The following is a 21,296-nucleotide window of genomic DNA, read 5'->3' on the forward strand; positions in this document are numbered from 1 at the left end:
CAACAAGATTGCATTTAAAAAAAGGTAATTGTGACAGATTGGGAAACTAATTGCACTTAGCAATTAATAGATCTAAAAACATTATTTATACAGTATCTTTAAACGCTCATTTATTTTCAATAGATGCACTAGACACAATGCACGCGAGTTGGCAGCAAATAAAGCGCCTGGTTTCCAATCATACGATCCTGGTTCGACTCCCATGTGGTTCAGCTGGTTGGTGAAAAAACATTGTTCACTTCAGGGCGCGATGTAAAAACTGAGCTAGTGTGGAAGGAAAAGCGGCTTAGTTACGAAACTGACCCCACTCTCGTCGGTACCGAAGACGGGTACATTACAAACCTTGTATTATCTTCCTTGTTGCTTGGTGGCAAGTATGTAGCCACTGTAACTTACAAACCATCAATTTCATTTTGTGCAAAACCCTCCTTTGAAATTTTCAGCACCTTGATCATTTTGCATTATAGATTCTTTGTTTAAATTTTTTTGCCAAGTTAAAAAGTAGATGAGCTTTGTCTTTTGAAGCTTTGTACTGTAGATCTTGGATGGATGGATAAAGCAGAGATTGATTTTGTTTTATGACATACTCACAATAAGCACAGAAAGACAAGAAAGACACTTTATACATTTTGTTTGCAAAATTATTCCTTGTTCTTGTCAAACGGCAACTACATAGTAGAAAATACAACGTGTAGAAGTTTTGGTTCAAATGGAAATACTTTTAAACAATTCGACATCGGGAGCTCTCCCACCGACTTGAGTCACGTGATGCGTCACCACCGCAAGTTGCAAAGGTTCAGAGCTTCAACATATGAAGCGTGATGTCATAACACGGGCAAGGAAAGCGGGTTCAGTCACGGAACTTTTACAAATGAACGTCACAAACTTTATAACTACGTCATCAGGCCTAACTGGCTTTTTTATTTTTTGTTCTTTTTGGGATCAACATCAAGTTTGTTACTTCACAGTCACGTGACTAACTTCTTCCAGTATGATTCCTTCCAATGATAGAAGCTGTTATTGAATAGCAAGGGGCAAGACTGAAAGAGCGCGAGCAGTCCTCAAAAATGCAGGATACCCTTAAACAAAGTGATCTTTGTTCAATCGAGGGATAAACTGTAGCAAGCCACCATCTTGTCAGCTAAATGTTGTATTTACATCGTTTCAACGTCTCCAAACGTAGCCGAAACAAACATATCATCACTTGCCGGCTAAAAAATTACTGTTCTCAGAAGAACTTGTTTGAAATAAATTTCACACAAAACTTAAAAATTGTAAACAAGAATAAATCGAAATCAAGTGACTTTGTGTCTTTACTAGATGAAACTGACTAATTGAGAAAGCGAGCAAGTTAGAAGCAAAATTGTTGAAACGCCTGGTCACTCTAATCGAGGAAGAGCTGAAAATATAGGCACTGAACTCATGCTCAGGAAACGTTTCGATAACTAAACTATTTTTTTTTTAAGTGCTATGAACAGTTTGCTGAAAAACGGCGTCCCACAGGGATCGGTCCTGGCTCCACTTCTTTTCAACATCTACACCCACGACCTGCCAACCACGGTCTCCGCAAAATATGCTTATGCGGACGACCTGGCAATTCCCCACTCCACAAAGTCGTGGAAAAATCTAGAAGACACCTTGAGCCAGGACATGCAAACCATCTCAGCTTATCTCCAGAACTGGCGACTGAAACTCAGCGAAACCAAAACTGTGGCGGCAGCTTTCCACCTACAAAATCGGAAAGCTGAACGTGAGCTACATGTCCACAACAACGGAAAACCTTTGTCCTTCTGCCCCGAGCCAAGGTATCTTGGGGTGACACTAGGCACTAGGCAGATTGCTGACATACCGCCACCATTTGGTGTCACTGCGCAAGAAACTAACATCCGCGCTGCACTACTGAAGCGCCTGGCAGGCTCTAGCTGGGGAGCGGGGGGTGACACTTTGCGAATAGCAGCCTTAGCCCTTGTCTACTCTTCTGCAGAGTACTGTGCACCTGTCTGGTGCCGCAGTGCTCACTGCCACAACATCGACACTGCCATAAACAGCGCCCTGCGCACAGTGACAGGATGCCTGCGTTCCACACCATTGGACAATCTCCCCATTTTCGCTGGCATCCAACCTGCTGAGCTTCGTCGCGAAGAAGCCACTTTGTCCCTCGGTCGACGGGCACTGGAGCCTAACCATCTTCTCCACCACAAGATCTCTGCTCTCCCAAACGGGCACCCCCGCCGACTGAAATCAAAACACCCATTCGTGCCAGCCGCTCGGCTTCTGATCAACGAAGCTGATGAACAAGACATATCTGCGGCTACTTGGGCGGACCATAAATGGAATTCTGAAGGGAGGGCAAGCACCACCAGACTCCATTCATTCATCCCCGACGCCGATACACGACCCATCGGCCTGACACTACAGAGACAGGCATGGGTGCGCCTCAACCGTCTCCGTACGGGCGTCGGGCTTTTCCGCTCAACCATGCACCAATGGGGAATGGCTTCTTCCTCCTCTTGTGAATGTGGTGCCGAGGAACAGACCGCAGACCACATCATAAATGACTGTACCATCTTTAAGCCACCTAACTGAGTGGAAAGTCTGCGTGTCATGGATGATGAAACCAAAGACTGGTTGCTCTCTAGCAGCCTTCCAGTGTAGTCCGGGAACATCGTGAATCTGGGGTGGTAAAAGGATAGACCCTCGGCCCCAGAAGCTCAGAAGACGACGACGACGAACAGTTTGATGAATATGAATTTACCGTAGTATCTATATATTGGAAATCTAGTTGATTAATTTTAATACTTAACTAATTTAAGTTAAATGTGTAATGAAACTAAACCGAATAAATTACATGAAAGTTTTAGAACTCAGAAGCACGTTCCTTGATCTGTATGATCTTTGACTGGTCACGTCAATGTTCACTGATGTTGGTTTCATTTACAAATCCAGAAACAAAATTTCTTTTTGGCCGAAATTCCTTTATCTTGATTCTGTTAACTTCAAATCGCTATAATGAAGAAAGAAAGATTTTTATGTTTTTGATTAAAAAAATGTCTTTTTTTCAAACATTCATAAAGCAAATTTTATGTGTTCATTCAATAGTTGTGTAATTTTTCATTGTCGCCAGCAGTTTATTTATTCTTCCACTTAACCCTTTGAGGACCATTAATTTTCCAGACAAATTTTTTAGGTAGAATTTGTTTGTTTACACTTCATATGTCATATAAAAAACATCTATCAAAAAAAAATTAAAAAAATATTTCACATGCCGGAGATATCGCATGGGACATATATGTCCCATCGGTCCTCAACGGTAATTTTTTATCCGCAATACTTAAACATTGTTTTTTTTAATTTTTGCTCTTACAGTGACTAAAAAACATGGCTAAAAACACAATAGACAGAAGTTTTACAAAACAAATTCTTCTGTTTCATATGCAGGCTTTGTATTATATGGTATTGCAGTGGATGTTCACCACTACCAACCTGAAGTAGCCTACCACCTACAGCATTTACTGCAGAAGAAGTAACTTTTAGGATGCGTACCATACTACTATGTATGCAAATTTTTGTAATTTCACAAAACAACAAAACAGAACATTGTAATGAAGAACATTTAGGGTCTAACAGTGTATCATTGAAAGCTATTGTAACATGCACTTATACTTGATGGTACATTCTGAAACAGTCCCTGCCATTCACATTGCAAAGGAAAATATTGCACTCTTCACATTTATTGTTTGTTCTGTTTTCCAACTTTTTACTTGAGCACAGTAGGCCTAGACTAGACAATTGACAGTCTAGGCCTACAGGTGTACCAGTAGGCCTAGACTTCTTCCATGTCAACAAATTGGGATCTTGAACATTCTCTTGTCAGTGACTGGCTTTCATTGACATCATTGAAGAATGGTCTACCACATGAGGTTCAGCTTGAGATGTGTGACCAGCTGAACTTGTTCTAGAGGTTCAATAACAACCTCAATTGGACAATCACCACCATTGTTGACAACATTTTTAAAATCATCTTCCAAGAAGGCAATATCTTCTTCATCAAGCACCAAAACATCTTCATCATCGCTATCATCGCAATACTGAAGTTGACTAATCGATTCTTCATCCAAATGAAACATTTTTGTACGAGCAATAGATAGCATTTTAGCAGTTAGCTGTTGTGTATGCAATTATGTATAATAAATTTCTGAAATAAATCGCAAAATATAGATACGGTACTGAATGAAGCTGAAATATACTTGAAATAGGCTAAATCATATGAAAGATAAGCACATTATTGGCCAACAGCATAAGAACAGCTTTGTAAACTGCATAATAACAGACTACCCTGGAATATACAGATAGCCTATTTTTGACAAAACATAGTGTGTGCAAGGGCAGAACTTTTAGCATGTAACTGTACAAACTTTAGTGGGTTATTTGGGCAAATGCACTGATTAAAGGTGTGCAGAGAATTGAACTTGTGGATGTAAGAGATATTTTTTTGCATTGATAATGCATGCTAGTTATTTGCAGTTTAGCAGCTTAAAATAGTGAATAGGCCTAATTTAGCTGTTAATGTTTTTAATCAAAAAATTATCATCTTCAACAGTCTGCAGAACTTTCAGTTAGCCTAACAATTGTGTTTCAATCCTGGAATATAGCGAATACACAGTCTCTAAAGAAACATAAAAAATTACCCTTGAGGACCGATGGGACACATATGTCCCATGCAAACAAAATATCCTTTCATGCCATAATATTCGCTCTTATCCTAATTCTAACTGGCATACAACAAAAAAGAGGTCTTACAGACCACATTGCAACCAAAAAATTTTTTTTAAATGATATGAAAATTTCTCAATTTAGTCACTAAAACAATGCACTTGTAACCTCAACTTTTCACTGTTTTCAATCTAAAATAACACCAAGAAAAATGATTCAGAGCTTCCAATTTTTATATTTATTTTGAAGGATAAACATCTAATACTATGTTAGGGTATCAGCAGTGGCAATTTTTTTAAAGTTAACTGCAGGGTGATCGGTTAAGTGCATGGGACACATATGTCCCAGCGGTCCTCAAAGGGTTAAGGCAAAGCCTTATTTCTAAAAACTGCGTTTGTGAAGACGTTGCAATAACTAAGATTGTTAACAGAAAGCGCGTTTGTTTTTAGACGTGGATGATAAAAAAATTTGTAGGGCTTCAAAATAACAAAAACATTTTTATATTCCAAAGTAAACACATTGCTTACCCAACTGGTAATGGGTCACTTGCTGAGTTGTCGCATGCCGAGTGGTCTGACGATCACTAGTAATTCAGTTCGGTTTGTTATTAACGTAACAAGCCCACCATTAAACTAACCTACAGTACCTCCTGTGTTAATCTTTCTAAGTAACTATAGAGAAAGGTGGGGACACTTCGGACGGATTTTCAAATTTTCCTTGGTACCCAACACGATGCAGAATTTGTGAACTCCTTTTGTCATAAAGGAAATGGTTTGAAACAGTTTTAAACCAAGAGAGGATCATCAAAACTTTGTAATTTAATTTTAACTTCCACATAAATCTAGTTTTTGATTAAATGATTATGTCCAAATAACGAGTGCGACGAACAATGGTGCAGTGTGTTGGGTCAAACAATAATCTAAAAGTGATTTTTTGTAGATCTGCTGCTACTTAGATTCAATCCAATTTATTTAGATTCAATTTAGTCCGCCCCGACAGTTCACTTGGTTAACGTGTGACTTATGGAACGAAGAACTTTCGAGATCAAGCGGCGCTGGTTCGACTCTCGAGGAGTGCGATTGAGCAACACACGTAAAAGACTGCTCTCTATTCAGCGACATCAATTGCATGGAATAATTCCCGGACAACAACACTTCAACAATCGGAAACTTCACTTTGTTAATCTCGGTAACCGGGCCTGCATCAGTGATTCAAAGCATTTACTTCTACAAGTATGCGAAACTGCCAGGACTAAGTTCTGCAAGAAGCTTTCGGTAGTTCGGTTGTTGAAGTAAAACATATTAAAAGTTGGTTGTTATTGTGATTCTATGAACGAATAATTGATAAATCAAAGCAGAACAGCTTTCAAAATAAACAAAACCAAGAGGAATTGAAATTGGTGTTTAATAAGTGTCCAATACAGTTAAATAACATTGAATGAAGATTAGGTTGTTATTGCCGCTTAACTGTTGGGCGAAGTGGATGCCAAAGATTTGCAATGGAATGAAAGCAGACTCAAACCTCACCACGATTATCGCACCTGCATTGAATCAACATTCTGAAGCATTACGTCATCGGTAGGCCTAAGTGCTTCTGGTGACAATCGTGATTACCATCTAAAAAAGCAAAATAACCTTCATGGCGTTTTAACTGATGTGACGTAAATGAAGCAATTTCACGTTCTTATATGGATCGAAACGCGGATATATTTTGTCCGCAATGGGCCAAATAGATCATTTTTACAATTTGTTGTCTCAAGGTACAAGTCATAATTGAAAATCTAACGTTGTTGAACATTTCAACTATCAAAATGAACAAGTTTGTGAAATGCGTAGTTTTAGCTCTTTGCCTTTCAATTCCAGCAAGCCACGAAGAGCTGAGAACTCTATGCAGAACATTTGATCCAGAGAAGGAACCTCCACCAAGCAGCAAGTGTTCTGAGACCGTGTATATGCACTCAAATATCCAGCAAGGTGGACAGAATTCTTTGGATGAGAGCAAGAAAGAAGAGATAAAGCAAATCACTGAGCAAGTCGTCAAAGGTAAATTGTTGCTTTTATGTTTATTTGAATTATATTATTGTTTACTAATTTGCTGGCTGAGTTGCATGTTGTTACGTCAGTGTCCTAGTTAATGTTTTGTTATTATTATTATTAAACGAGTTATTTGCTAGATGATAGAAATTGTTTATGTGATGAGCAACAGATAAAATAAGTAACAACTATGGGCCGTTCGTTTCATTTCCCAAATGTTTGCAATCAACTTTACCTTTCAGATAAGTTAGTTGAACAGGAAAGAAGACTGATGGAATTAAACTGTACAGGTGAAAACAAAAATAATAGAATGGGTTGATTGGTTGATGGTTAATTTAAAGATTAAATTTATTAACAACTTTGTGATTTGAAAAAAAAAACGCTTCTATTGCAAAAACAACTTTCAAATAAAATGTCGCAATGTTAAAACAAAAATAAAAACGAACGTCACAGAAGCGTTGTTGCCACATTTATTATCTTCAAATGTGTGATGTAAAGTTTTCAAATCCCCACATTCCTTAATTCTTAATTTTGAATTTAAAAAACTAATTATAAAACTTTGTGGAATCGCTACCATTTATCGGGTAGCTTATGCTGACACTTCGGCGCCGTTTGCAACTCGAGCACTCTGGCAGTGGCACTGTGGTTGTAATTGTAGACATAGGAGACTGCTGATGCACACTTTCATTTTGTTATTGTTGATATAAATGTGATGTTTACTAATGTCGTGTTGTTATTGTTTCAGAGGAAATATCTTCGCTGCACAAACAACTCACAAATCAATCGAGTAAATAGAAATTGTTTATTTTAACTTTTTTTTAAACAACGTAAAACGTTGTGTGAAAAGACATTATTGCTGTCTATGTATTAACCTGCTGTGTGCGTATGAACTTTCAATTTCCGTTCTCAGCTCAAACACTCTGACTGTAATGTTATTAAAGTAACTACTTGGTTAGCCATCCATTTAAAAGAAATCAACCAAACTTTTGTATGTAATTATTGATGCACACTTTCAAGTATTATTGTTAATATAAAAGTGATTTGTGAATTCGCATTGTTGATTCACTGTTTCAGATGAAATATCGTCTCTGAATAAACAACTACAACTAACAAATATGTCAGGTAAATGTAACTCTGTATTAAAATTAAAATTCAATATATTTATTTTTAAAGGTTTGGTAGAGAGTTTGCTTTGTTGAACCATAGAAAAATGAAACATAGTAACTTTAGCGGATTTAACATACTTTATTTCACGCAAAATATAACATAATTAAAATAAAATAAACTCAAACGTTTTCGACACGTACGTGTGTCCTCATCAGGAATTAAATCTGCAATACATATAATGAAAAATCATAAGATAAATTTGACTATGCACTGTAACTGTAGCGACACTCTGGACTGAAAGCACAAATTGAACAAATGATACGAAAATGATTGCGAGTAGCCTAAATTATGCGGTGGGAAACAGATCACGTGTGGTGTAGACTACAGGCATTGGACAAAACAATTAGAACACACACAAAAGGAACGATGAGCCACAGGCGATTAACTGCCGGTTAAGAGATGGATTGTTACGTTTGATTCTTAAGGTTTCCATGGTCTTAGTCTGAAAATCAGATCTGCCTCGAGAGATGATTTTAAATTGGTCGATCGAGACATGTCAGTGCACGTGTCACAAGAGGTGATGTGCTCTTTAATTGCGCTTTTTAACAATTAACACCTAGCAAAAATTTATTTTTAACTTCGATAATTTTTTGGCATTACTTCATTTCGTTTGTGACTAAACGTGGCAACAGTTTTATTTATTTTTTAGACAAGATAGCGACTTTAGAAAGAAGACTGGTGTCCCATTTTACAGGTAAACACAAATAGCCTCGACTTTATATCTGTTATTAAGCCTACTTCTTCAGCCAATCTAATATTTGATATTTTGATATTACTCGACATAATCATTCAGCAAAATGAGAACGTTAGGCAACTTGACCAGAACAAAAACCTCATGGAAGTATATTTCAGCAAAAAAATATTTTCTGTATGCACAATCATGATACAGAATACACCCGTCCCTCAAGTATATAGTTTCAACTCTATCTTGGCTCCATAGTAACTTGAAATGGTCGATGTTGGGGCAATATCAAATCAAGAATTGCACAATCCAAACAAGTTTTCACCAAAATAACCAATCTGACTCAATATCTATGAAGATTAAAATAAAAGTTTTGCTTGTGTACGAGTGGTCAGTTCTGGTGAATCGCTGTGAATTCTGTACTACTGTATATGCCAGCAGATGGAAAAAAAGATCAACGATGCTGAAATTTGCTTCATACAGAGAATGATGGGAATTAACTGGATGGATAGGATCACTAACGAAGAAATGAGGAGACGCTCTTGGTGTACTTCTAGCATCCTCATCAGAACTGTTATAAACAGGCAAATGACATTTATCGGGCACGTCTATCGCAAGTGCGGAATTGAGCATTCGCTAATGATGGGGCGGTTTTAAGAACAATGGAAGATTGATCATTGTAGTTGGACGAAGAAATCGAATTTGTTCCTGTACAGCATTGATGATAGACTATTTAAAAAGTAAACCTGTTGAAAAACATAACATTCTCTATATACAAAGTCGTCGGCTATGTATCAATTTAATTCCCCACTAACCAACAGTATTCGGTTTATTTATTCTGAATAAATAAACTCGAAGGCAAATTCATTGGAAAAATATCGTAATATTGCAATAATACTATTTACTGGATCAGCAGGATGGCTATTTAAGCCACGTTACGCTCGTTAGTGATCAATGGAGTATAGGCTGCAAAAGCGTTTTCAAATAAATCCACTCAAGTGTACAATAAAACAACCATCTTCCTTTGCAAACTGCAATACAGCCTACTGTAAAATTTATAACAAAGTGTAACCTCCGTTGGTGTCAATAGAAATCCTAGCTGGATAACAGATGGGTGGTTGAATGGTTTAAAACACAACGCACAATTTTGTTTGTCGCCAACAAAACAAAAATAAACTGCACCGAACCATATTGAATAACAGTAAAGGCTATAAACCAGGAGTGGGCAACGTTCGGCCAGCGGGCCACATGCGACCTTTTTCTATCTTTTGTGCTGCCCTTCATCTTCCAGCTATTTTTTTAGCCTGCTTGAACACAAAATTGGCCATTTTTCCACTTTAAGCGGTGTCTGTGATGGCAGTAATGGATGGTTATTAAGGTGGAGTGAAAACACTTTTTATAAAATTTTATTAGTTTGGGGTAGAAAAACTTACCAATTACTACCAAAAAAAATTGTGCAAAGTTAGAATGTAATCTGACGACATCTTGTTCTGCCATCAGCCACTTGAAAATTTACTATTTCCTTCTACAATAGGGTGGATCAATTTTGGGGGGGGGTGTAAAACTGTTTTCCTCATTTTGCTTAGCTTGGGTAGCCAAAACTTGCCATTGGGTATATAGAACACTGTGCTAAAAGTATATTTCGATCGAACAAATTTTTAAAATGCAACCAGGCCATTACTTATCGACTAAAAATGCAAAAATACATGCAAATGTATTTGAATTTGACGTTAGCATAGAGATTTATTGCAATGCAATGGAAATGATAATATGCATCAAACTTCTCCGCTTTAGATGAAATAGTCACGTTTCGATTCGAACTTGGGCACTTCTTGTGGTGATTCAATGCTTGAGCGTATAAATTCATCTTGCGAATTAACCTCGCACACCGCCGCTGAAGCTTCCGTCACCAACTTGACGCACCTTTCCACCACCCGTGTGTGACACGGAAATCGAGGAAAAGAAAGTTCTGGAGTGTCGTTAGCTGCAATCATATCTCGTAGTTCTTTGTCTCCCATGTTTCTTGTGGTATCCAGACAATTGCCTTCCGGTCAATTGACCTCGGACAATCGCCCCCCGGACAATTGCCCCCGGAAATTGCCCCCGTAGTACAACTGCCCCCCGGACAACTGCCCACGGATAATGAATGCCAAGAGAATAACAAAATTTAAGCATGACTTGGTGAAGTTTATTCATAGCGCGAAGATGTTTGGTGGCAACATCGCTACTCGTTACACCGAACAAAGGAAAGGCAGGCGCAAGGTTTGCAAGGCCAATATCAGGCAGTTGCTGACTTTGCTCTGAAAATTCGTATGCTTCTATCTCAGGCTTTCATTCGACCAAATGACGTAGTTAGTGCATTTGAAACACTTCAGGATGCTATGCCAACAGAAGCTGACTCGACCGTAGATTACTTTGAGTATATCTTCATCGGAAGAAGGCTACGTATCAACAGACGATCACCCCGTTTTCTGACCAGCATGTGGAGTATGTATGATTGTGTAGTGGAAGATCTTCCCCGCCCAAACAATTCGTTGGAAAGATGGCATATCCACCTTCAAGCTAACACTACATTACTCTATGTCAACCAAATGGAAGTTTATGGACGCAGTAAAAAGCGAGCAGGCTTTAGCAACGGTAACAATTAACCAAATGGTTGCAAGATTTCCTGCACCACTGCCAGAAAAACGCTATGAAGACTGTTCAGCTCGCATTGCAACCATTGTAGAAGACTATGAAAATCGCAATGTAAGCTACTTGACTTTTTAAGAGGAATCGCTCATAATTTACATTTCTAATGGCGATGTTTATATATATTTCGGTCGCAAATAAGAATCAAGTCATTAACACTAATTAAGAAAAAACTTTACTGCACTTTTTGATGCAATTCTCCGGGGGCAATTGTCCTGGGGGGCAATTGTCCTGGGGGGCAATTGTCCGGGGAGCAGTTGTCCGGGGAGCAGTTGTCCAGGGGCAATTGTCCTAGAACCGTTTCTTGTTACAGGAGGCTCGGTGAGATTGAAAGCCTGCCAGTCAACAATATCGTAGAATTCGTTGGCGTCAAACTTTAAGGGCGGAATGCAGAATCGTCGCACCGTTCTCTATTCCAGATGGCTTGATCGAGCTTTCTGAATTCGCTCAAGTCTAAGCTCACGGATTATCGCTACCAATGGCAAATGTAAAGTGGCAAATAAGAAGCACGCCCTTGCAGTGAAGCAGGAATGCAGCTGGCTCTGGAACGCCCCAAGCGCAGATGGCAATGTGTCAGCCCCCTTCAGCACCAGAGAACTTGCATCAGTCATTAAACACGTTAAAAGTGGGAAAGCACAAGGACCCGATAATATTCCTCCAGAATTCTTAAAGCACTGTAGTCCCAAATGTTTGGCATGGTTGAAAAGCTTCTGTTCTGCTTGCCTGACCCTCCAGTCCATACCTTAAAATCTGGCGAAAAGCAACTGTAGTGGCACTACCTAAACCAAACAAGCCAGTTGAGGATCCCAAGAGCTATTGTCCAATATCACTACTCAGCGTCCCATATAATATCCTGGAACGGCTCCTGCTAACTAGACTCGAGCCAGTTGTTGATCCCCAACTACCAAAAGAACAAACTGGATTTCGGCACGGACAATAAGGGCAACAGAGCAGGAGTGATCTTGGTAGACCTCACTGCTGCCTATGATTCTGTGTGGTACCACGGGCTAACACTAAAGCTCCTCCGAATGAACCCAGGCAAAAAGGTAGTGCGATTTCTCGCAAACATTCTGGCAAATCGGACCTTTTTGCTTAAGACGAGTGATGGGCAGTTCAGCCGGCCCAGCCGCTTAAGAAACGGTGCTCCGCAAGGATCATGCTTATCACCTCTACTATATTTAACATCTACATCAGTGACATGCCAGAGACTACGTCACGCCAGTACGGCTATGCTGATGATCTGGCACTACTCCATTCTGGCAAGTACTGGCATGTTGTAGAGGAAGCACTTACAGATGATATGGCCCAGATTGCAGACTACCTGAAGCTTTGGATGCTGAAACTGAGCCTGGCAAAGATCACTGTCACACCTTTTCACCTTTGAAACATGGAATCTAGGCGCCAATTGTCAGTTTCAACGGAAACCTACTCCCACACAACCCATGCCCCACCTACCTAGGAGTGAATCTCGACCGACAATTAATCTAAAAATACCATGCTGAAGCCCTCCATGCCAAGCTATCAGAACGCAACAACTTTCTGAGATGCTTAGCTGGAACATCCTGGGGTTCTAATACATCCACACTCCGTGCAAGTGCTCTTGCACTTGTTTACAGCACCTCCGAATATACCTCCCCCACTTGGTGCCGTAACGCACACACTTGCAAAATTGACACTGCCCTCAACACCACCATGAGAATAATCACTGGTTGCCTGCTTCCAATATGAGAGACCAAAAGCTACGAGAGATGATTGCAGCTAATGACACTCCAAAACTTTTTTCCTTGATTTCCGTGTCACACACAGGTGGTGGAAAGGTGCGTCAAGTTGGTGACGGAAGCTTCAGCGGCGGTGTGCGGGGTTAATTCGCAAGATGAATTTATACGCTCAAGCATTGAATCACCACAAGAAATGCCCAAGTTCGAATCGAAACGTGACTATTTCATCTAAAGCGGAGAAGTTTGATGCACATTATCATTTCCATTGTATTGCAATAAATCTCTATGGTAACGTCAAATTCAAATACATTTGCATGTATTTTTGCATTTTTTGTCGATAAGTAATGGCCTGGTTGCAGATGAAAAGTTTGTTTGATCGAAATATACTTTTAGCACAGTGTTCTATATACCCAATGACAAGTTTTGGCTACCCAAGCTAAGCAAAATGAGGAAAACAGTTTTACACCCCCCATGGCCACCTAAAGATACGGCCTGGTTTGTCACATTTTGCAGAAATTTCCAGGTTTTCCTAACTTTGGGCGAACGTTTAAAGAAATTTTTTTAAAAATTGGATTTTTACGCTTTCTTTACTGCTTTCCCCAGATGACACAACAGGTTTAACATCCTCACATCTTGAAAAAAAAAGAAAATTTGATTTCGAAGATTTTAGTCAGACTGTTAATTTTCAATAACAGTCTGATTTTGCGTTTTTCAACTTACTTTTTCTCATTTGCTACTGCCTCCCCAAGGCAACAAAAAAGTTTTATGTCATTGGGAAACCGCAAAAAGTAAAAACATCTCAAAAAATGTCAGTCAAGCACTAGCAGTAGCTGTAATCAAAATCTGCAAAATGTGACAAATCAGGCCGCATCTTCAGGTGGCCATGCACCCCCCCTAAATTGATTCACTCTAATGCAGAGAGAAAGAATAAATTTTCAAGTGGCTGGTGGCAGATCAAAGATTTGTTCGATCGTAATAAACTTTTTAAACAGTGTTAAAGTTTTTCACTCACCTAAATCGATCCACCCTAACTGAATGGCATTAATGCGTGAGGAATTTTCATCTCGATTTACACAATTTCGAAAATATGTTGAAAATATGAATTAGTGCTTATTTGATATGCGGCCCTTCTGTAAGCATTACATTATCCTAACTTGCCCTTGTGTTATAAAGGTTGCCCACCCCTGCTGCAAACAATCAAATGATCTTCAACAACTTTTAAACAAATATTAAACATTGTTCCTGCGGTTTTATGTATGGCTTGCTTAATTTGCATGCTTTTGTATTACCTGGTTTCATAAATGGCCTAAATGATGTGATGTTTTTATTGCATTGATAATCCTATATCAATTTTGCTCGTGGAAACAGCTGACTGTTTAACATTATTGATACCTTCAATTCCGCAGAACAATGCAATTTTTCAGTTAGAAATTGTAATGTGGTAACTAGGAAGTCACAGTCATGGACAAGTCTGACACCAAACATACTATATACTTCACAAAATGTAACACGAAGCTTACCAATTGTACCATTGCTTCTTATCACAGAGTAACACTTGCCCCAAGAATGACACGCCATGTCGCCATAAGAATTTTATCAGTTAAAAATGTTAGACAATTTTGATGAAGTTTTTAGGATTATAAATTCCAAATCAAAAATTTGTCACAAATCCGGTTTAACAAATCTGGCATCATATCTTTCTTCATTAACGTACCTATGATAAAATTGACACTGCAAAGCTGCAATAAAAGACATAGCCTACCACCATGTCAGTGACAAAAACTTGAAAGGTACGAGTGCATGGTAAGGTAGTAACATAGATCGCTATGTGTAGTAAGATACAAGTCTGTAGATGTCATTACCACACTCAAAAAATAAACAAAAAACACATGTAATGAACAAGTATAGGTACCTAAAAATGCAATAAAGTGAATTTTGCTTGTATCAGCATGATTGTTAATTCTCAACTGGCTGTTTCATCCTTATTGAGATCATCACAAAACAAGCAAAAAAGCACACATAATAAACAAATACTCTTCGAGGCGTTAATAAACGAAATAAAGGACTATTACGCAGTGTTGTACGCGTCACTGAAATAAATTGACGGCGTCAGCTTCAGCGTGAATTGCCTAAAAACTTTACGGCATAAAGTACTGCGTAAGCTCTTAAAGAAATTGATGGCGTCAGTGTCAGCGCTAATTTCTAGCGATATTTTTTGCCAGCGTCTCATAAAACAGAAATATTTCAACCAAGTTTAGACTAACAATAGCTGTAAATAAAGACAGGGGCGCCGGAAGCAGGGGAGCGGATGCCCAATTTTTCTGTGGATGGGGGGAGGGGCATTGGGCGATGGTGCCCTTTTAAGGTCATGTAAGCTTCAGCACATTTTTCAATATGACATAACAATTTCAGCTATTAGCCTAATTATAATCTTTCATTTCTGCCACAAAATAATATTCACAACACAAAATTCTGTATCACAGTAGGTAATTAGCCTACATCATCATAACATAGCATGACGCCCTCCCGTGCCATTGTTATTTGTATACCGGACACTTGTATCATTATTCGATGATGAGCTGGTGGATGAGAATTATTGCTACAGTATGTCTTATCTTTAAACTTTAAAAAAAAAGGCCTTTTAGCAACAAAAGTGCCTTTTTTTCATAATCCTGACCCCCCAGTCAAAAACCGTTCTGACGCTCCTGAATAAAGAGCAGGTATTATGTTTTGAGACTGTATTGTAATTAGCTGCTTAGCCTATTAGTTATTTCCTTACAGAAAAATAAGCATTTCAAAACGTTTGTCTGACAATCTGCTGCGTTTGGGACGCATATTGTCCTTTCCAAGTGAAAACATGCGTTCCACATAGCGACAGTACATTACGGGACGCGCAACTCCGTTGTTCCTTCAACATTAGAAGGGTCAATTGCCAATTTGACATTTTTTTTGCGCTTTACTGCTGGCTTGCTTTTAACTAAAAACCTTAAATTACTTTAAAACCAACCCCACTCTTCTTATATAACCTATAAAAAGTAAAATATTTTATAAATTACAAAAAAACGTAACCCTTCTAGTGTTGCGGCTAAGCCAAAAGCGGATGAAGTTTCGCATCCCTATGATCTACAATCCCTGGTTCCACAGCAGCGCTGGTTGGTATTGGTGTGTTGTATTTCAAAAACAAGTTGAAAACGTTTACTCGGAAAGGTATCACTGTTCCAATCGTGCTGTGATAATTTAGCATGTACGAGTATAAATCTTTTAACGAGGTCCACTGCACCAACATCGCTCTTTTTAGGGACATAGAGCTCTTGAAATAAAGTTTCTTCAAAGTCCGCGAAGCCATTCATGGATTTTTCGCTTTCTCTCTCTGATCCTTCGTTCTCAATACATGGGTGATCACCATTTGGCGAAGTTCTTCCACGTGTATTCCAGGGAGCCATTCCAACCAACGCAAAAGCCGGTAACTCGGATGAACAAAATGTCTTGGAGGCTAGGTGCTATTGTAAAAGAGAGTGATCGTTTACCAAGTCGTGTTGTTATATTATCATGTCAGTGCTTAGTTGTTGTTAGTATCATACAGTAAGACAAAAAAGTTATTTCCAAAAATACAAATAAAACTACAAACTTAAACTTACGTCTTTGCGACAAAGTTATCACTTTTGCAAACCTTGGGTTGTAACAATTTCAGGGTTTACTGCAGTTACAAACAATTGGTATCAAGCTTTTAACGAAAGCCATTGTTGCGCTAACCTTCACTAAACGGAGACCTAATGGAGGTTTACCAATACAAGTATATAAACTAAGACAAGATGAAAGAATACAGGATTTGTTAAGTCTTTGGGTTAAACTGTTGGACATAGAGGGATAAAAATTAAAGAGTATGAATTAATATCAGAGTTGCAATATAGTTTGAGGCAACTGCGAAAGGTTACAGATAATAATGAATCCTAAAACTAAATGATAAGTGACTAAGGAACACTTTAAAACCTTGGATTACGATAAACTTAAACCAACCAAAAAGCTGTTACCTAACAAATGTACCTTAGATGATAATTTTTTTATAAAACTAAAATAAAACTTTAGTTCAACTAATCTTCTAAGGTTAAAGAGTATGAATTAAAATCAGTATTGTAATATAATTTTAGGCAACTGTGAACATACCTAGGCAAGGAAGTAATTAACAACAAATTTCCTACAAAATTATGAGTAGGGAAAGTACCGACTTCTTTCATTTCTTCGATATATTACACAACGGTTGTGACATCGATGACGCGGTTGAATTGTTTTCACCAAACGGTAGCGCTGTGGTGTGTTGGTTTTCTATTCTCTTAAAATAAACAAACAAGAAATAAATAATGTCAATTTCAAATAAAATGAAACAAACAAGACATAATACCATTGCCAGGGCAGTACCAGAGCACTGCTTTTCTCATAAAATAAACAAACAAGATATAAATAATACTAATTTCACATAAAATAAACAAACAAGAAACAATACTCAGCTTTCACTGCTTTGTCACACTACTTCTTGCTCTGTACTGCCAGTCGTAGCATTGTAAGGGGGCTGTTTTCCTCATAAAATAAATAAACAAGAAATAAATAATATCAATTTCGCATAAAATAAACAAACAAGAAATAAATAATGGTTACTTTTCCATAAAATAAACAAACAAGAAACAATACTCAGTTTTCACTGCTTTGCCACACTACTTTTTGCTCTGTACTGCCAGTAGTAGCATTGTAAGGGGGCTGTTTTCCTCATAAAATAAACAAACAAGAAATAAATAATAACAATTTAGCATTAAATAAAACAAACAAGAAATAATACCCTGTTTTCACTGCTTTGCCACACTGCTTCTTGCTCTGTACTGGCAGACATAGCATTGTAAGGGGGCTGTTTTCCTCATAAAATAAATAAACAAGAAATAAATAATATCAATTTTGCATAAAATAAACAAACAAGAAATAATATCAACTTCACATAAAATAAACAAACAAGACCACTGACAAGACAATGCCAGAGCACTGCTTTTCTGACTCTGCCAAGTACTGCTTTTTCGTACTGCTAAGACTCTGCTTTTTAGCACTGCCGGAGCACTGCTTTTCTCATAAAATAAACAAACAAGAAATAGTACCAGGACAGAGGCTAAGACTCTGCCAAGGCTCTGCCAGACTGCTCTGCCAAGGCTCTGCTGCTTTTTCGTACTGCCAGGTACTGCTTTTTAGCACTGCCGGAGCACTGCTTTTTAGCACTGCCAGCGGATATCGATCTCCTCTTTCCCTACTACTTACATTTACATTCATTAAAACTTCAACAGGCTGTTTTACCCTTATTGACCTTTATTTACCCTTATTACCCTTATTATAGTAGCACAATCGCCTGAGGACTAGAGTGGGCCGTTTTAGCAGCAACATGTTCCAGTGGGACCTCGCCGATTCACCATCTTGTGCGTGTGGCTCAGATTTTCAAACTGCACACCACATTATCTATCAATGTCCTGTATACCGACCACAAGATAGACATGTGGACCTAACAACGCTCGATGAATACACAATCCATTGGCTGCTGCGCCTGGATGTAACAACGTGATCTGTGGCGGTCTCAAACGCAAGAAGAAGAACCCTTATTGAGATCATCACAAAGCAAACAAAAAAGCACACATCATAAAGAAATACTCTTCGATGGGATTACAATAATTACCCTACATCTCAACAACCTGTTAAAAATGTTGGAATCATGTGGGTCTTGTAGAAATCATGCAATTTGGCAATATTATGCTCCCATCTGGGATCACGATTAATTTCTAGCACCACGCATTGAAGAGGGGTCCAGACAACAAAATAACACGACGACCTTCTGGTAATACATAACTGCCCTTGTATTTGGTGCCAGTACTGATGATTCTCCTTTAGTGAATAATTTCCAGCAGAATCTTTCAATAGATAAAAATCTGCACACTCTGTTGCGTCATGGATCTTTGAATTTCTGAATTTGTATGGACACTTAACCTCAACAATGTGATTGTTGCTGACTAAACCATCAGGCGAAGCGCCCAAGATGCCTGACTTATGAAGCCACAGACCCGAGGGGTTGACTTCCACCTTCATTATTTCTTGCATTGCATCTTTCTCATGGTTGATGCCCCAGTTAATCGCTTGCACTCTGCTGAGGTCATATTGATTAAATATTCTTTTTATGAGAGATGGTGTCACACGTTTGGCATTCAACACTAATCCAAAGTTGCTGGCTGTCAATCTTCCCTTTCTCAGCTGGTGCCAAGATGAATTGTCCCTTTGACCTATTGTGAGAGAGTTCATCTTGATGATATCTTCTTCTGATAATGAAAGTTGATCTAACAAGTAGTCTGTTTGACAACTATTTTCCGCAAACTGCTTTGAAAGAATTATGTCTTCTATAGTTGGTATAAACAACTTTTCAACTTAGGGTTTTGGGGACATTAACCAAGCTAAGCCAGTGAACTGTCCATATTTTTTGAGGTTAAAAAATAGCCACTGATTATCTTCTGCTGTTGTCTCTCTGCTTATCGTTGTGTGCTCCCTTGAAGGTGGGTACATTTCCTATACACTTTCAACCTGAAATTAGATTTCAAAAAAGTGAGATTTGGTTTAGTAACAACTATTCAAATGACAACTTTAGGTGTTAATAATAGCCATTTATGTATTGTCTGTTAACTGCATTATTGTGATTATTTTAATGTATTGGTATTTTGTTTTGCATGTTTAGTAGTAAATATGGAGCTTTGGTCTGATGCAAATAAACAATAATACTACTGTTAATATCACTATGGCTTCAAGTTCCTAAGCCTGCTACTTTACAACTTAGCTCACACAATTTTACCAGGGATAGAGTTTTCATCCACCGGTATACTTACTTCTCTCACTGCTTTTGGCTTTTTCCAAGAACATTCTGTATCAGTGCAACTTATGTTTTGAATGGCATGCATCATAGAAGCAGCACCATGGCTGAATTTATATCCGCCCCGTGGACACTCACATGATGTGGATACAATTGCATCTCCTGATAGTTGAGCCTGCAACACAAGGATTTTCTGCTTAGACCTAATCAAATGCAGTTAGGTTTATAATGTGTTTGGGTATTTGCAATAAATCTGTCTTTATTTCAACATGATATAATGTTAATAAATTATACGGGTAATCTACGTTAATGTCAAGTACTTACCGAAGCTTTATAAACCTTCTCTTTCATGCTGGCATGTAGCCTACACTTCTTCTGAGACAACCTTCAAAAGAGTCTATAGACGGGACATGATTTGATTTATAGTGATTTTCTCCACGATTTATAGATTTAGGTTAATCAGAAACATACGTTACAAAAGAAGTAATAGAAAACTTAACCATTTTAATCGAGTAACTAGCAAACGAAACCTCAACTAGTAGCGAGTTCTGTAGCTTGTCTAGGCAAGAATTTATAGTGTGGAACCATAGATGGTGGAACCAGCCAGCGCGTTGCTAGGGATGTGTGACGTCACAGCTTTCGCTCTCTATTGTGTAAAAAAAAGCCGCGTTCTTTTGTGCTGGACCTCAGTTTTGTTTGTGAGGTAGTAAGACTGCATCAAGCCCTTGGTGGTTACGATCTAACTCTACTAAAATAAGCAACAAACAAGATAGAAGATCTGGTGGATCCAACATAAATACCTCAACTAAACATTATAAAATTATTTTCTCAGCATATCGAAACGGATTTGCAAGTTTGGATAACGGATGGACTGGACTGGCCAATAGATACCAATATAAACTATTAAGTGGACAAAATTATGCAGCAAGCAGACGATCCTGCCAAGGAATTGGAGCTGATTTAGCAGTTTACGGCGTCAGAACTTTGGAGAATAGAAGGTGAGGCTACAAGCACTGCTTGCAAAAGTTGTAAGATTACTAACAAATCAGTTTACCCATTAAAAATACTTTTGTAACTAAACCGACTAAAACAGAGTTTCTTAACTTTTTTATACTCATACCGCATGAGATTTAGTGAAATGTCCTTGCCCCTTGCCCACTACAGCCTACAATGACATACTGTGGGCGTATTTGTAAACCTGCTGTTATTTGGCACTGTTAAGTGGAATTGAATAATCAGGAAGCAGGAAGCCGTTCACGCCCCTTAGGAGGAGGAAAATTCGCCTTGACGTCATTCCATTGTGACATCACAATAGTGTTACTTTCGCAATTTTGTTATGGTTTATACTGGCAACTAAAAGTGGGAAAAACTAACTGGAAGAGGTCATCTGGTACTATGACACTTCCTCAAAT

At 38.4% G+C, this 21,296-nt stretch overlaps 1 protein-coding gene across 1 annotated transcript; it reads right to left on the reverse strand.

The window, feature by feature from the left end:
- Positions 1 to 18,716: 18,716 nt before the first annotated feature.
- Positions 18,717 to 20,235, reverse strand: LOC145784079 (uncharacterized). The gene is made up of 3 exons (XM_082595832.1): positions 20,209 to 20,235; positions 19,867 to 20,059; positions 18,717 to 19,342 (listed from the first exon to the last, which is right to left on the reverse strand). Exons 1-3 carry the CDS (start codon positions 20,233 to 20,235, stop codon positions 18,717 to 18,719), a joined length of 846 nt encoding a protein of 281 aa, XP_082451958.1.
- Positions 20,236 to 21,296: the final 1,061 nt, after the last annotated feature.

The sequence above is a fragment of the Aplidium turbinatum genome, chromosome 15 (assembly GCF_918807975.1).
Source record: "Aplidium turbinatum chromosome 15, kaAplTurb1.1, whole genome shotgun sequence".
NCBI classification, from domain to species: Eukaryota; Metazoa; Chordata; class Ascidiacea; order Aplousobranchia; family Polyclinidae; genus Aplidium; species Aplidium turbinatum.

Bases quoted from the DNA above. Each gene is read 5' to 3' on its own strand.
- LOC145784079 (XM_082595832.1), bottom strand. From the start codon at position 20,235: ATGAAAGAGAAGGTTTATAAAGCTTCG. The intron at 20,060-20,208 runs GTAAGTACTTGA...CTTGTGTTGCAG, and splicing joins AGAAGGTTTATAAAGCTTCG to GCTCAACTATCAGGAGATGC. The intron at 19,343-19,866 runs GTAAAATTGTGT...TTTCATTATCAG, and splicing joins GGATGAAAACTCTATCCCTG to AAGAAGATATCATCAAGATG.